This window comes from Sinocyclocheilus grahami, unplaced genomic scaffold (assembly GCF_001515645.1).
Source record: "Sinocyclocheilus grahami isolate Dianchi unplaced genomic scaffold, SAMN03320097.WGS_v1.1 scaffold7.1, whole genome shotgun sequence".
NCBI classification, from domain to species: Eukaryota; Metazoa; Chordata; class Actinopteri; order Cypriniformes; family Cyprinidae; genus Sinocyclocheilus; species Sinocyclocheilus grahami.
The window spans coordinates 3000020-3015654 of NW_015505186.1; the positions used below are offsets into that span (position 1 = coordinate 3000020).

Below are 15635 nucleotides of genomic sequence, written 5' to 3' on the forward strand. Positions count from 1 at the left end.
TCCATATCGTCACACATTTTATCGCTGTGTAATAAGCGAAAAGGGAATGTACCCTCCCCTGTGGGTCAAATGAGGATTTGGGGTTGATACCCTGTTAAAAAAACAGCATATTCTGGTTAGGTATGTTTTGACGCTGGGATGCTGGTTTATGCTGACCCTTTGCTGGTTTAAACTGGTCCTTTGCTGGTTTAAGCTGGTCCTTTGCTGGTTTATGCTGGTCCTTTTGCTGGTTTAAGCTGGTCCTTTGCTGGTTTATGATGGTCCTTTTGCTGGTTTATGCTGGTCACGTGCTAGCAAAGGACCAGCATAAACCAGCAAAGGACCAGCATAAACCAGCATCCCAGCGTCAAAACATACCTAACCAGCATATGCTGTTTTTTTCAACAGGGTAGGAAGAAGAGAATAACAATAGACAGAGATTACTGAGAGATACAGTATTATTGTTACAAAATAAATACATATCAAATGGGTTTAAACCTACACAGATTAAATCTTGCTCTTATGGATACAGGTAAACAGCCAAAAACAAAACATGGGGTAGTTGAGGTTAGGTGCAAACCCCACCCGCTCTTTGTTCAATAAAAGACAGGTGTACAAAGTCATGAGTATGATGCAGGTATGGGTGGAACAACTTAGACTTACGCAAAACCCAAAGGGATTATTACATTCCATTGATATAAAAGCTCTGTCTGTTAAAAGCAGTTTGACCTGTTAGTCCATGAAACTTATTTACAAGAGATAAATGAAACAGTAGCCACAGCAAAATAACTATGTAAAAGTATACAAAAGTGTTTGAATCTATTGCTTATTTCTCAAAAACATTTATTTTAATTTGACTTCATTTAAAAATCACTTAAAATAATCAAGCAATTTTGTTCTGCAGTTCTACGTAGCTCTAAATTTAACCCAATATGTTTGAAATGTGCATAAAATATAAGGCTGTATACTGAAAAATAGGATTATTATAATGATTTATTGAATTACAGTTAACATTTAGCTTTGCTAGAGGGGAAGCACACTTCCTGTGCTTTGGAGGCTGGGTGTGTGTTGAAGATTTGAGTTAAGGTGGGTGGTGCACACATAACTCAGTCTTCACTGATACATTTCACAACATAGTCAAACCTGAGAGTCTTTTCTCAGTTACTAAGAAACTTTTGTCTGTCTTAGATTTTTCTGAAGTCTGGAAGGACACATTTTGGTCAGCGAGTTCCTGTTATTCTGTGGGAAACCAGGCTTGCAGCTGTCAACAGAGACACATTTTTGTGTGAGAGAAGAATATATCCATGGTTTGGTGTGTCGGTACAGATCATGATGTGAAGCACAGCAGGTTGTCTATGCAAGTGTCTACAAGGTATGTGGTGTAAAATTAATTAATATTAATAAATACATATTTACTGTTCATTTTATGATTAAAATGTAGCAATGTGTTGAAAAATACCTTTGTACTGTGCAAATTTACATTTTATTATCTGTTGGTTTGGTAATGTTTTATGGATTGTTTCATGTTATTTACATCAATTTATTTTATATTATTTATTGTTAATTACAGGGGTAGGCAGTACATTTTTTATTCAGTTATACATTAAAACTAAATTGTTATATAAATGAATTATATACTGAAACAATACTTTCATTTGTAAGTTATGTAATGAGAGACTATTAAACCACAGGTACCTTATCAAATAATCAAAATACTGTCTAATTTAGAATAGCTTATATATGATATTCAATATATACTACTTATCTGAAAGAAATTAAGATCTTTATCTAGCAAGGACAAATTAAACTGATCAAAATGGACATTTATGTTAATATTCTATTCTGTTCTTTAAAACTTTATATTTATTTATGATTCCTAAAAATTTATTTTGGTTTCCACAAAAATATTAAGCAGAACAACTGTTTTCAACTGATAACAATAAAAACATTTTTTTTACTTGAGCACCAAACCAGAATATTAGAATGATTTCTGAAGGATCATGTGACACTGAAGACTGGAGTAGTGCTGAAAATATACATTTTAAAATAGATGAAAATACAGTTAAAACAGCTATTTTGAATTGTAATAATATTTCACAATATTACTGTTTTTAATGTATTTTTGAGCAGAAGAGAATTTCAAAAACATTTCCAAGTCTTACCAACCCACGTTTACATTACATTTATGCATTTGCTAGCACCGTGCTCTACAGTTTGAGTTACAGGAGGGCTAATTTAGCTATTCATTACTATACTTTTTTCTTCTTAATGCCTGATCTCTGATAACATTTACTTTTACATTAGATTAAAATTTTACATTAGATCAGGTCAGTTGCATTTGTTAGAAATACACACCCACCATGGATTTTCCATTGAAAGCTCTTGACAAACCAGACTAAGGGTTAAACAAATGTTTGTGAACATTCTGTAAGTTCAGCCTTAGGTATTTATGAAATGTATTAAGTTAGGTATTAAGTTAGCCATATTGAAGTAACTGAATGAAATGTGAATTGAGTTGTACCAGGAAATGGATGTGTTTGAAACTTCATGAACTTAATTGTGTTACCTGTCCCAGTCTTTTGTTTAGGAGCCACGTCATGGCCAGTGTATTGACTTAAAGTGTCAATCGCTACAGTTACATTTACATCACAACAGTTAAAATTCACAAAATGTAATACTTATTACTTTGAAACTTTTGAAGTCATTTTTTTGTGTCTGTTGCAAAGTGAGTGAGTTTTTTGTGTATCTTTTAGAGCAATGGCGACCAAACGATTGAATAGATGGAGTTTTGGATGCTGGAGACATCTGGATTATGTATTTTTCCTGCTCCTGCTCCTACTGTGCCACCCAGGTGAGGTCTGATGCTTGTATAAGACACACCTGTGATCATCATACAGCTCTACTTAATTTTAGGTATTGTCCTCCTGTTTGCTCACCTATTATGCCACAATAATACCCTACATTTGAGTTTATAGAACAAAGCTAGATGATGATGAAATATAACGTCTGTTTGCACAATGTAGTAACATTACACAATGGCTTGTGCAACTTCTAATGGCGATCAATAGATCTTCAATATCCGGTATTTTGCATTTGGACATATGCAACCCAAAAGACTTCTATTGAAAATATCTAATTTATCAAATTTTGTAGAGTTTTTGCATGACTAATTATGTAATATATTATATGATGAGCTGCATGAACTTCACAAGTTTGTGTAAAACAAGATGATCATGATCCAGAATGATCCAAAGAGCATTTTTGTACAAATTTTGTTCACATGTTCACAAATATGTCCAGTGACCTGGAAACAGTGCCGAATTTTAAATATTTTTTATTTATGTTACATCATGATGTTTTTTAAGCCTAACATTTTCAGTTTATTTGCAGATTTTGAATCCCAGATTTTGTCCTCTTTTTTTTTTTTTTTACTTTAATTGTATGTTAACATATTTCCCATATTCATTGTATGTAGGGCATATATGGGCCATTCTACAGAATTGGTACAAACTGCTGTCCCACAACCAAAAAACACATTTAAAAAGCATTTAATTAGTCAAATCTTAGATGTTTACTTAGATCCTTCTATTATCTATTGAAACCCACAATAGTATTTAAAATCTCAGTAAGCTTAATATATATAAAAATCATAATTTATTGGGTACTTTCAATTGGGAGGTGGCTGTCCCGAACCCTAACCCCTAAATTTCAACTTATGAAAATTATATTGAAATAATTTTTGTATTTTTTTCCATTGTTGTTTTTAAAAGTATCTTTTTGATTCTTTTAAAAAGTGAAGTAAAAAAAATTTGAATTTTATATTTTCTCTGTAAATTATGAAACTTTATGTAAAAAAATGTGTCCCCCATTTTTCATGTCACTACCAAAACAGTGTATGTTTTAGAGACTGATTTTAACTACACCCCTAAATTTATGATCAGGAAATATTCCTTTGTCTCCCTCTCTCATAGCTACAAGGTGTGAGTAGATAGGTCTCATCATTTTGAGGTAAATGTGTTCAAAAGTCTGAAAAATCTATGTGTAACTTTAAGGAATGTCACTACCGAACACCTTTTTTCTGCAATTAAGCAAACTTTTTTGGGAGTTATTCCATAACATTTAGTTTTTATATGTGTACCATTGTTCAGAACTGTGCTAGCTAACCATGTGCTGATTAGCATCTTTAAGTTAGGTTCAAAAGTATCTAAAATTGTCACTACCGAAACATTTGGTGGAGTTTCGGTAGTGACATCTTTGTTTTTTTTGGGAGTTATCCCATAGAATTGTAACTACCGAAACAGTCACGACCGAAACATGTCATCATTGTTTCGGTAGTGACAAAAGGGAACACATAATCCTCATATTTGGGGGAAATAAACAAAATTTTAGTACAGTTATGCAATTGTTTTGGTATTTTAGTATGTGAGTTAAAATTCTGTAATGTGATGTGGTCGCTACCAAAGCCTTACTGTCACTACTGAAAATGTGCAGTCACTACCGAAACATGGGATGTTTTGTCAAAAATAAAGTATACTGAATTATCAACTAAGACGTTATGATAGTTTTTGGTTCAGTGTATATTCAAACTAATGAATCCTTAACTTTGAAATCAGTATGATCAACTTTTTGCCTTTTACAAAGAAAAATTGGATTTGGAATACAACAAATCTCATAAATTACCCTTGAAATATTGTTAAAAATGTAATTGTTATTGATTTACCTCTGGAATTTTTTTTATAAAATAGCAAAAACATTTATTTACAATGTAGATGTAAGCAAAATCTTAATAGGTCAATATAACCCTTCTAATTAAATTATTATTACTGTGTTTCGATAGTGACAAATTTGGGGAGAGGACAAATATTCCAAAACTTTCTGAAAATACAATATGAGAATTAACTGCTCAATTACTAGAAATACATACACATTTTTTTTGGAAAAAGACAAATTTTTTTCAAGACGTTTCCAACTCTGACTTTGGACCAAATCTGTAGAATGGCCCATATATGAGCAGTAATGTGTTCAGACTATGTGTATTTGTCTGTATGTCTCTCCTAGTGTAAAGAAGAACATCTCAGAAATATTGTTCAGTATTCCTGTAATAGCGTATCTGAGTCACGTAAAACATGGGCTGTGATCACTTTGAAACACAATAGCTTAACTGAACCAACCATACAAATACAGCTCTGACAACCGGCTGGACATGTTTTAGTCTGGAACAAAACAAAAGCCAATTTTTGCTAATGCTTATGAATCAGCTAAATGGGCAGACAAAAAGAAAGAGATAGAGATGGATAAAGAGAGGAGCCCTTCATTACAAAAGCATGAAGTGAAAAAATAAATAAACCACTGAGAGTGATAAGATTCTTTGACAGACAAAAGAATTCATAAATAAAGTTTCCAATACCTGTAAAAGGGTTGGAAAATGTAATTAATTTACTTGTTTGTTTTTGTTGTTTATTGAAATTTTGATTCAAAATGAATTCAAAATTACGAATAAGATATGGACCAAATTACATTGTCTAATTTCTCATACCATGTTGCATGTTGTGATGATACATTTGATGTGATTGAATCATTTCTGTAATTTTTTTCATATAGTAATATCGAGCACAACAAGTGGATTTACATCCACCACAGAAACCACATATTCAACAACAGTGACTGGAGGAACCACAGCTACCGATACCACAGCACATTTATCTACTACCCAAAGTCCCGGTAGCTCATCAACAGTGCCATTAACAACAAGCTCATCTACCGTTCTGAATACAGCAACAACAATGGAAACCACAGCCACATCTTCTTACATAAGCACAGCGAGCCCAGCAATAACACTTACGACGAAATCACACAGCACTGAGAGTCAGACAACTGAAACAACGCCACACACATTCACTGAGAACACCACAATCTCTACATCCACTGGAAACACGACTTTTGCTGAATCAACCACAATCTCTACATCCACTGGAAACACGACTTCTTCTCAAACAACCCCAGTCTTCAGAACCACTGAAAACGTGACTTTTTCTGAAACAACCACAAACTTCACAACATTTACAGCAACAGTAAGTACTACAAATACAACATTATTACAAAAAAGCACTATTTACATCCTACAATATGTTATCAGGCACCATATTAATAGACTCATTACAATATCATCTTCAGCCCGAACCATCATCCTCCGCAAATATAACTGATACAACACCAACTGTTAACCAAACATTAACATCGACCGGTAAGAGATACAGTGTAAAGATCTCTGTGTGTACCACAGTTTACACTTTCTATCATGTTCATTTTTACATTTTACCCCCTTTATCTAATATTCATTTGTTCTTGTCTAGCTACAGAACCCACACCTTGTGACTGCAAGAATGGTAAGTATTACAACTTTAGCACACATAATGGCCCGATTTTCTGTTAAATGGAAGGAATACAATGCATAACTGACTCTTTGGTTTTTATTAGCATATTACTGGATGATCGTTGAGGTAGCAAGAACACCTGAAATTAAACCAACACTGATCAAAGAATGGGTAAGTTCAGGAATGATACTCATGTGATATTGAGAATATTTGATTTCATTTTATAATATAATATAGATATAAAATATTATAGAAAACATATTAAAATGTAAATCTGTAGGTTGTATGTAAATTATAGATTATCTAAGATTTTGTTATATCATGTATATTTTTGTTCATTATTAGATATTATTTTGTTAGATATATTTTTGTATTTTAATGTACAACATAATATTTTTTACATAATATTAAATATAACAACATTTTACACTATAATATTTTTAATAATGAGAGTTAACAGCTGAAGGATATATAAAACAAATACAGTGTCTAGGAAAATATGGAAAAGCACTTTACAGTTTTCTGTCATTCTTTGAAAAGCAGTAATTTAACTCAATCATCTGAAATGTGTTTTCCAGCTTAAAGTGCTTTACAGAAGCAAACTAAATTCATGTGCAGTTTCCATACAGACGGTATTGGAGGAGATCTCTGACGTCAGAATAATAGCAACTGTGCCTACCACAACTACCAGCATTAGGTACAGTACACTATAGGGACCTTTTCTCATGAATAAATACAGACAAATGTTCTCACTTTAGGCCCTTTAGGCATGCCAGTACTTTCAAACTGAATAATATTTGTGTGTTATGTAATCTGTCTTCGTTCTTGAGCTTTAAATAAAAGTATTAATTTTATCATCATGCATCAATGGCTGTTTATTCCTAAAGTGAATTCCTTCATTTAATAGGGGATGTTTAAAGCGCTTTCAGTTGCCATTATTTTTCTGACCTCAATTTACACAAAGGGTGAATCCACTGTCAGCAGGGCTTACTGTGCTTCGAAAAGCTGTGTAATAAATTAACCTGGTCTTCTTTCTGTTCTGCAGTACAAAGAAACCCAGGCTTAAAGTAAGTGCACATTCAGTTGTCATTGCAGGCAGCACATTTTGGTATTTCATCAGATTTCATATAATAAGCATACACAACGTTTGCTTTTATTTCCCACTATTAGGATGTGGAGGTCACATGCGATCCTAAAAATAGTACACAGTCAGTATCAAATGCTGCTCTCATACATAGCAAACATATTCAAGCAATAGATCAAATGACTGTACTGCTGTAAGCTTCTCTAACATCATTTCGGTTCTTTCTGACAGGAATGCACAATGCAGTATTCTTCTGCAGCTGAGTGCACCTGCCAATGTTTGCTGCATTAGAGACGCTGTGATGATGAACTCGGAAAGTGACAATGTCAGTGTGGTGGGACAAATAGAAAGAGTGGGTTAGTAAAATTCTCCTAATTCTTGTCTTTTAATAATAATAAAATAAATGAATAAATAATAATAGTACTAGTATCAACAAATAATAATAATAAAAAAAAGCTTTTACACATTTTATTATGTTTTTACATAGAATAAAAGCATTGTGTGTACATTTAGATTTTTTCATCTTGTTGGTTTTGTTTTAAAATGTTGACGTGAACTGCAATTTCCACCAGATACAGTGCTAAAAGGTTTCACAAAATTGTGCTATTTCCTACTAAAATACAAATAAATTGTACGGTTTTAATGTCATATAATCTTTCTAAAAGCTGTATTTGAGTGGAATGGATATGTTTTTGCACAGGTGTGTGTGCAGGTAACATAACACAGATCTCAGATGGACAATATGACAAATGCAATCAGACAGTCAAAGTTGATGAATGTAGTGCAAAACCACAGAACATCTCATGGTAAGTTTAGACTCAAACTGGAAAAGGATGGTGTAATTTAAATTATTCATTTTATAGTGGTGTTCTTTATTTCCAGTCTCATTTCTTGTCTTTTTTTAATTTTGTAGTGGAAACAGTACAAATGTGATCTTTACACTGGATTCTCAGGATAGCTGCACTATAAGTCGTAAGGCTTCTGTTATCCTCTTTAACAAAACATTACATTTCATCACTCAGAAATGCGACATACTTTAAAGACCTTTCTGGCTCATACTTCAAAAGATGAACAACTAGACATTTATAGTCAATGTGTTATGATTTATTATGTTTTCTCTTGTTTTCCCTAAAGCAATGCCAACGTGTTATTGTTCTTCACACTGCAATAGCTCAAGTAAGACAAATTGATCATGTATGTCTGTAGTCAATGCTTCAAATATAAATACACCTGAAGGGTAAATCATAAGGTCCAAGTTTATATTTACACTTTTTTCCTTTATTTTAGATTTGTTCTATTACAGCTTTAACATTGAACTGATTACGATTACTATAATCAACAACCGTGATACCCTAGTAAGTAACATGTATTGAAGTAAGATGTCTGAATGTTAATTTATAATCAGTCTATGAGTTACATAATATTTTGTTATAGTACTACTGATCCATATATTGCTGTTGTTATTTGCCTACAGGTTCCTTCTATGTTGAATTACTCAGAATGCACAAACACATCGTAAGTTAGACAATTCTTACTGTATCTTTTTTTCCTTTCAAATAAAAATGTATTTATAAACATTTATTTGCCAGACAAATAAATCTAAAGCAATTTATAATGCATTCATTTTACCATTGTACGTGTGTTCCCTGAAAATCGAACCCATGACTTTAGTGTGTCTAGCACAATACTCTACCAGCTGCACAAAAGAAACTACTGAATAACACTCCTCTTTCTCTTCTCCATTTTAGATCTGCTTGTAACATTACGCAGACTTTCATAAGTTACAATCCGGTAAGATGTCTTGATGTCAGTCATGAAAGAAAGAGATGTTTTTCAGTCCTAGAATGTTTCAGATCTTCTAAATATTTGATTCCTGCAGGACTCAAGAGTGATTTGTAAAAACACGAAAGAGTCCAATGGGTACGTGAAAGGGAGTCTCGTTGCAGCATAATGTTTTGGTAAACGTGGTTTTAAAGTTGCTGGGTGGTTAATGCACTGCTCCTTCCTGTCCAGATCACTCTTTTGTGATGGTATAGTGAAACTAGACACAGCCATGGACTTGTGTGATATTCGCACGGCTCTAGAGGTCATCTTTAAACCTCAGAAAGACTTGATCTTTGATGGTGTTGTGAGCAGAGTGGGTAAGTGTCTTCTGTTAACAATACATATATATCTGATATCTGAATATATCTGATGATATGATTATGTTGATTTTCAGCTATCTGCTATGACCCTTCTTTGAAACCTTTGAACCAAACATTCACATGGGGGCCATCTTGGAGTGCAAATTTCAGTTCTGAAGGCTTCTGCATGGAGTCAAACTTTAATGATTACTGGTTAGTAGAGCTATTTGTGTCATATATGTCAATTTATGTATAGAGTTTGTGTTCATAGGTAATGTATCCCCAACGCACATATACATGGAATATACTGTATGTGTGGATGTTTACAGTATAATGTAAAACATGCATTTTATTTTTATTTAGTTGATTTATTATTCGTTTCACAGCTCAAACGGTACTATAGTCATTCCCCTGAATGGCAGCTGTAGTTCATCGACCACATTCCAAAACAGTACCACGACTCCTCCATCTTTCACAAGTACCTCGCTCTCAAACACAACCACTTCTATAAATTCTATTTATATAGTAAATCTCTATATATAATTTTTTTCTCTCTCGTTTTTCTAATGGTATAGTGTCCACGGCCACATCAGGGACATTAGATGCTGAAGGATTGCTGAAGTTGAGTGCAAATGCCTCGTCTTTAAACGCCACTCAGGTGGAGCAGATTTTATCACAGCTAGAGTCACTCCTCTCTGGGCCCAACGTCAGCCTGGCTCTGGCAAACACCTCTGTCAATATTATCAACAACCTCCTTGATGTTCCTGTGGCTGTAATGACTCCTTTCTCAAAGAGGTGAGACACACTCATCTGTGGCCGGGTTTATTACTGTTTTGTCCCATTTATCATCATATAGTAGTAAAATAATTGAGTCAAGCCTTATAATGTCAACCTGGAAAGTACATTTACCTAAATTAAACTTAACTGAACATACGATTTAGAAATAAATATTGTCTGATATACTGTAGACACTCAAGCTGTTTGCCTATGGTTCTTAGGGCTATTGGGGTTGTGGACACAGTGGGTCTTAAACTGGTTGTATCTGGGACAAGTCAGTCAATACTTTCACGGTCACTGGCTCTGGCAGTGAAGAAAGTCGACGGGACCAACTTTCAGGAGACGTCCTTCTCCCTAATCGAAACATCTAGGGTGCAGGTAACATCTCCATCATTAATTCTGATTCATCTTACAGACTATAGATAATGGAAATACTGCTGTTTTAAAAAAAAAAAACAGTGTAGAATAAAGTAAAAAACACAGATAAATAGCAGATTATTTTACTTAAATGTGGTTGCTTGAAATAAAATCTTGAAATATAGTAAAAAAGTACTATTTAGAAATATTATTACAATTTAAAATAACAGTTTTCTATGTGAATACATTGTAAAATGTAATTTATTCCTGTGGTTATATTAGAATGATTTCTGAAGGATCATGTGACACTGAAGACTGGAGTATTGATGCTGAAAATTCAGCTTTGATTACAGCAATATATAACAATTTACAATATATTCGCATAGAAAACAGCAATTTTAAATTTTGATAATATTTCTGTTTTTACTGTACTTTGTGAGCACATAAATTATATAAAATATATATTTTTATATCACTTTATGTAATATTTATCATATCCATATATAGTACATTAATAAAGTGGTGATACATGATGATGAGTAAAATGGGTTTTATAGGTCCGAAGTAGCTGATTTGGTTCTGCTTGTGTTTGGCATCATAGATTAAAAGTAACCCCAGCATGGAGACAGAAGACATCATGGTTCAGGTTCGGTCCACTCCTCTGGGTTCAGTCATCCTCCCAGCATTCCTCACACAGAACCTCACGGCAGAACAGCAGCGGCTTGCCTCCAGAGTCCAGTTCAACTTCTTCCAGAATAGCACCTTCTTCCAGGTCTGATACCGAGCACTGCTTTTGATTCAAATTAGTTCGATTTGTATTAAGATGACTGCTACATATTTGAAATAGCTGAATGGTGTAATGTGAACTGATATTATCTAGCTAGCACATCTCAAAATAATATACAGTATGCTTGTATTGTGTTAAAAGCTTTAGTATAATTCATGTGAATCTGATCAGAGCCACAAGTATCTCTGAACTCTTTTTTTATATATCTATTTAGGACAAAAATCTGAATAGACGTAAACTAAACAGCGGGATTGTGGGTAGCAGTGTGGCTAACCTGAGCATATCTGGTCTCCAGAAGGAAGTGCTGATAACCCTGCGAAACACAGGGCCCATTCCGGTCAATATGAATAGCATTAATATCACAACAAACAAACAAACACAATAACAGATTTGTACTTCAATTCAGTGCTGCTTTCTTGTCTTACTCTCTTTTTATTCCTCCACAGGCTAAATATGTAGCTTCCTGTGTATTCTGGGACTTTGGTTTAAATGGTATAAATTCTTTTAATGTTCCCTTCATTAACTGATAGACTTTTTGTTTTGTTTTTTGTGGTTGAATTGTGCATTTTAACCAATGGTTATTGATTCACAGATGGCTCGGGCGGCTGGAATTCTTCTGGGTGCCGTGTGCTTAATTCTTCTGCTGAAGAAACTCAATGTGCCTGCAATCACCTTACTAGCTTCGGTATTCTGCTAGTGAGTTACAGCAGAAAGAATTTACATCACCTGACAATATGATATTTCGATTCTTTGGGATATTAAAATTGTTTGGTTAAATCTTGCCTTACAGGACATTTCTAAGACTGAAATCCCTGCAGATCATCTCAACATCCTGACGTACATTACATACATCGGCTGTGGAATCTCGGCTGTTTTCCTGTCTGTCACTCTGCTCACTTATCTGGCCTTTGAGTAAGGATGAATTTAGGATCAAGTTCATTTAGCATAATTTCACACTTTTTCTCACGCAGATATAAATAGGTATTTTTATACACTACCATTTAAAAGGCTGCATGGGGTCAGTATTTTTATTTTTTTGGAAAGCTTTTATTTGATCAGAAATACAGTAAAAGCCATAATATTGTGAAATATAGTATTATTAGAATCAGCTCTTTCGGCAGTTTTTCAGAAATTCTAATATTATGATATTTTTAGAATATCTAATATGCTGATTTTGGTGCTCCAGAAACATTTCTTATTATTATCAATGTTGAAAACAGTTGATCCGATTAATATTTTTTGGAAACTGTGATACTTTCCCCCCCACTATTCTTTGATGAAAAGACAGTTCAAAAGAAAATATGTATTTGAAAGAAGTCTTTCAAAAGAACAACATGTAAAAGTCTTTACTTTCACTTTTGATCAATTTAATGCATTTAATTGCAATTTAATTTGACTCCAAACTTTTGAATGGTGGTTTATGCATAAAATATTTATTTTAAATGTCTCTACAGTAAACTGCGCAAAGACATCCCGTCTAAGATCCTTATTCAGCTGTGTTTGGCCTTGCTGCTGCTAAACCTGGTGTTCCTATTAGACGCCTGGCTGGCTCTGTACCCAGATGCCATGGGTCTTTGCATCTCCACTGCTTTTTTCCTGCATTATTTCCTCCTGGCATCCTTTACATGGATGGCACTGGAGGCCGTCCACATGTATATGGCCCTCATCAAGGTGTTCAACACCTACATCTCCCGCTTTATGGTCAAGATCGGACTTGCTGGATGGGGTACGTGACTGATTTGTTACTTACATTTTACCTGCACGAGTTCATGTTTTATCGTTTGAAGGCTGCTTTTTTTAAACAGTTTAGTCTGTCAGAGAGCAGATGAGCTCATAATGTTTTGTTTCTTTAAAGGCATTCCTCTCGTCGTAGTCATAATTGTCATAGCTATTAACAAAGACCACTATGGCCTTGTGACATACGGGAGGTATGCAAATGGGGTGACTGATGATTTGTGAGTAATAATCCCAATTCTTCTCAGCACAATATTTATAAAAAATATATTCTATATAAATTATATAAAATTATTTGTAATATTTTAATGTAAAATTAAACTGAATATGAATGAGGAAACATTACAGCTTTATTGAATGCCCTTATTGTATTTTTCTCTCTACAGCTGCTGGATAAAAAACGACATTGTCTTCTATGTTGCTGTGGTGGCGTACTTCTGTCTTGTCTTCCTGCTGAACTTTACCATGTTTATCGTGGTGATGATCCAGCTGTGTCGCATTAAGCAGCAGAACCCTCACAATGTGCAGAATCGCAGCGGCTGGCAGGAGATGCGCAGTGTGGGTGGACTCACCATGCTTCTGGGCCTCACCTGGGGCTTCGCTTTCTTTGCCTGGGGTCCTGTTAACCTTCCCTTCATGTACCTGTTTGCTATTTTTAACACTTTACAAGGTGGGTCCCAATTTGCACAGATGCTCTACCATTCTTGAAATGCTAAATTTACCATATTTACTTTCTTAAAAAATTTCTCTGGTATTACTATGCACTATTTATCATGGCAAGTTATTATAAAGAAAAGTAAAAAGTGTTCCAGGTTCCTTGGAAAAAAGATTTGACAAATTATATTATTTAGGAATGTCAAAGATAACAATTATTGTGAAACCACAATACAAATGTATCTGAACTGCACTGGACATTTCTGTCTTTAGGTTTATACATCTAACATTAAAGGTGGGCATAAAAAAGATACACCTATTACAAATTCAATATTTTCCAGATAATATTTTCATTTAATTTCATTAATTATTAATTTATTTAATTCATTTTAATGAATGAATTAAATTAATTGAAAATTTTTAATTAGTAAATTTTATTTATTTGACTTTGGTACAGTAAACATATAAAAGCCAGTTATTTAATTCCACATAATATCACATGATTTCTGACATAGTATAAAGTGTATATATATATAAAGTGTATATATATATATATATACAGTGGGTACGGAAAGTATTCAGACCCCCTTACATTTTTCACTCTTTGTTATATTGCAGCTATTTGCTAAAATCATTCAAGTTCATTTTTTCCCTCATTAATGTACACACAGCACCCCATATTGTCTGAAAAACACAGAATTGTTGACATTTTTGCAGATTTATTAAAAAAGAAAAACTGAAATATCACATGGTCCTAAGTATTCAGACCCTTTGCTGTGACACTCATATATTTAACTCAGGTGCTGTCCATTTCTTCTGATCATCCTTGAGATGGTTCTACACCTTCATTTGAGTCAAGCTGTGTTTGATTATACTGATTGGACTTGATTAGCAAAGCCACACACCTGTCTATATAAGACATTACCGCTCACAGTGCATGTCAGAGCAAATGAGAATCATAAGGTCAAAGGAACCGTGTGTGCATGTATGTGTGTAGTATGGTCTAAAACTGTATTTCACTGCTATTTTAAATTTACATAAAGTATTGTGTGTTGTATATACAACTGAAATATTACTTCAAATGAAGCACTTTATTTAATGCAATTAAATAATGAAGCTACCACGACAATGCAAAACCTTTTTTTAACCACAACCAACAAAAAATATTTGATGGTTTAGGTTGCATAATTTTCTGTGAGTAGTTGGGTAATTGTGCAATTGGAGCAAATTGGATAGTGTATAAAATGAAATGATGTGCTTATATGGTTCAATGATTTGATTATTTTATATATCTGTATGAGTCTAGAACAAGGATGGGCAACTTTGATAGTGACGAGGGCCAGCATTTTTTCTCCTTTATACCAAGGGGCCAGATTACTAATCCACGTCCACACACCTTTTACACCGTCTTACTCAATTTCCTTTTTATTGAAGCAAATGAAAATATAACTAATGTCATTTGTTTTTAAAGATTTTATTAAGTATAAAACGTTGTTGTCAGTGGACGGAAATATTACCCCGACAAGCCAAATTTCAATTGCATTGTCTGTAAATTAAATTTGCAACAAACAAATATACAGAGGTCCTTTTTTTATTTGTAGCCTACAGAACATTCTCAAAACAACCTAAAAGGACAGTTAAAAAGGGCTTAATTAAAAAAAAAAAGTTATTCCAAATGGTACCATAAAATAACCTGGTATCTGCAGGATTTTTAAAATCAAATTGAAGACCTTTAAATACCTTTTTAAGATCTGCACTTCACATTT

At 33.6% G+C, this 15635-nt stretch overlaps 1 protein-coding gene across 1 annotated transcript; it reads left to right on the plus strand.

The window, feature by feature from the left end:
• Nucleotides 1–1108: 1108 nt before the first annotated feature.
• LOC107589527 (adhesion G-protein coupled receptor G2-like) lies at nucleotides 1109–13923 on the plus strand. The gene is made up of 30 exons (XM_016277996.1): nucleotides 1109–1351; nucleotides 2733–2830; nucleotides 5581–6050; nucleotides 6154–6223; nucleotides 6333–6365; nucleotides 6457–6524; nucleotides 6932–7050; nucleotides 7399–7420; nucleotides 7524–7561; nucleotides 7669–7793; nucleotides 8138–8243; nucleotides 8351–8409; nucleotides 8572–8613; nucleotides 8725–8792; nucleotides 8912–8952; nucleotides 9186–9228; nucleotides 9317–9357; nucleotides 9451–9578; nucleotides 9656–9773; nucleotides 9947–10038; nucleotides 10136–10355; nucleotides 10559–10715; nucleotides 11296–11466; nucleotides 11696–11818; nucleotides 11928–11973; nucleotides 12074–12177; nucleotides 12272–12393; nucleotides 12936–13207; nucleotides 13337–13436; nucleotides 13602–13923. The coding sequence occupies exons 1-30, from the start codon at nucleotides 1284–1286 to the stop codon at nucleotides 13921–13923; spliced, it is 3486 nt and encodes a 1161-aa protein (XP_016133482.1). The 5' UTR covers nucleotides 1109–1283.
• Nucleotides 13924–15635: the final 1712 nt, after the last annotated feature.

Coding starts and splice junctions, on each gene's coding strand:
- LOC107589527 (XM_016277996.1), top strand. CDS start 1,284: ATGGTTTGGTGTGTCGGTACAGATCATGATGTGAAGCACAGCAGGTTG. Junction 11,467..11,695: donor AGAATAGCACCTTCTTCCAG/GTCTGATACCGA, acceptor ATATCTATTTAG/GACAAAAATCTGAATAGACG. Junction 12,178..12,271: donor CTAGCTTCGGTATTCTGCTA/GTGAGTTACAGC, acceptor CTTGCCTTACAG/GACATTTCTAAGACTGAAAT.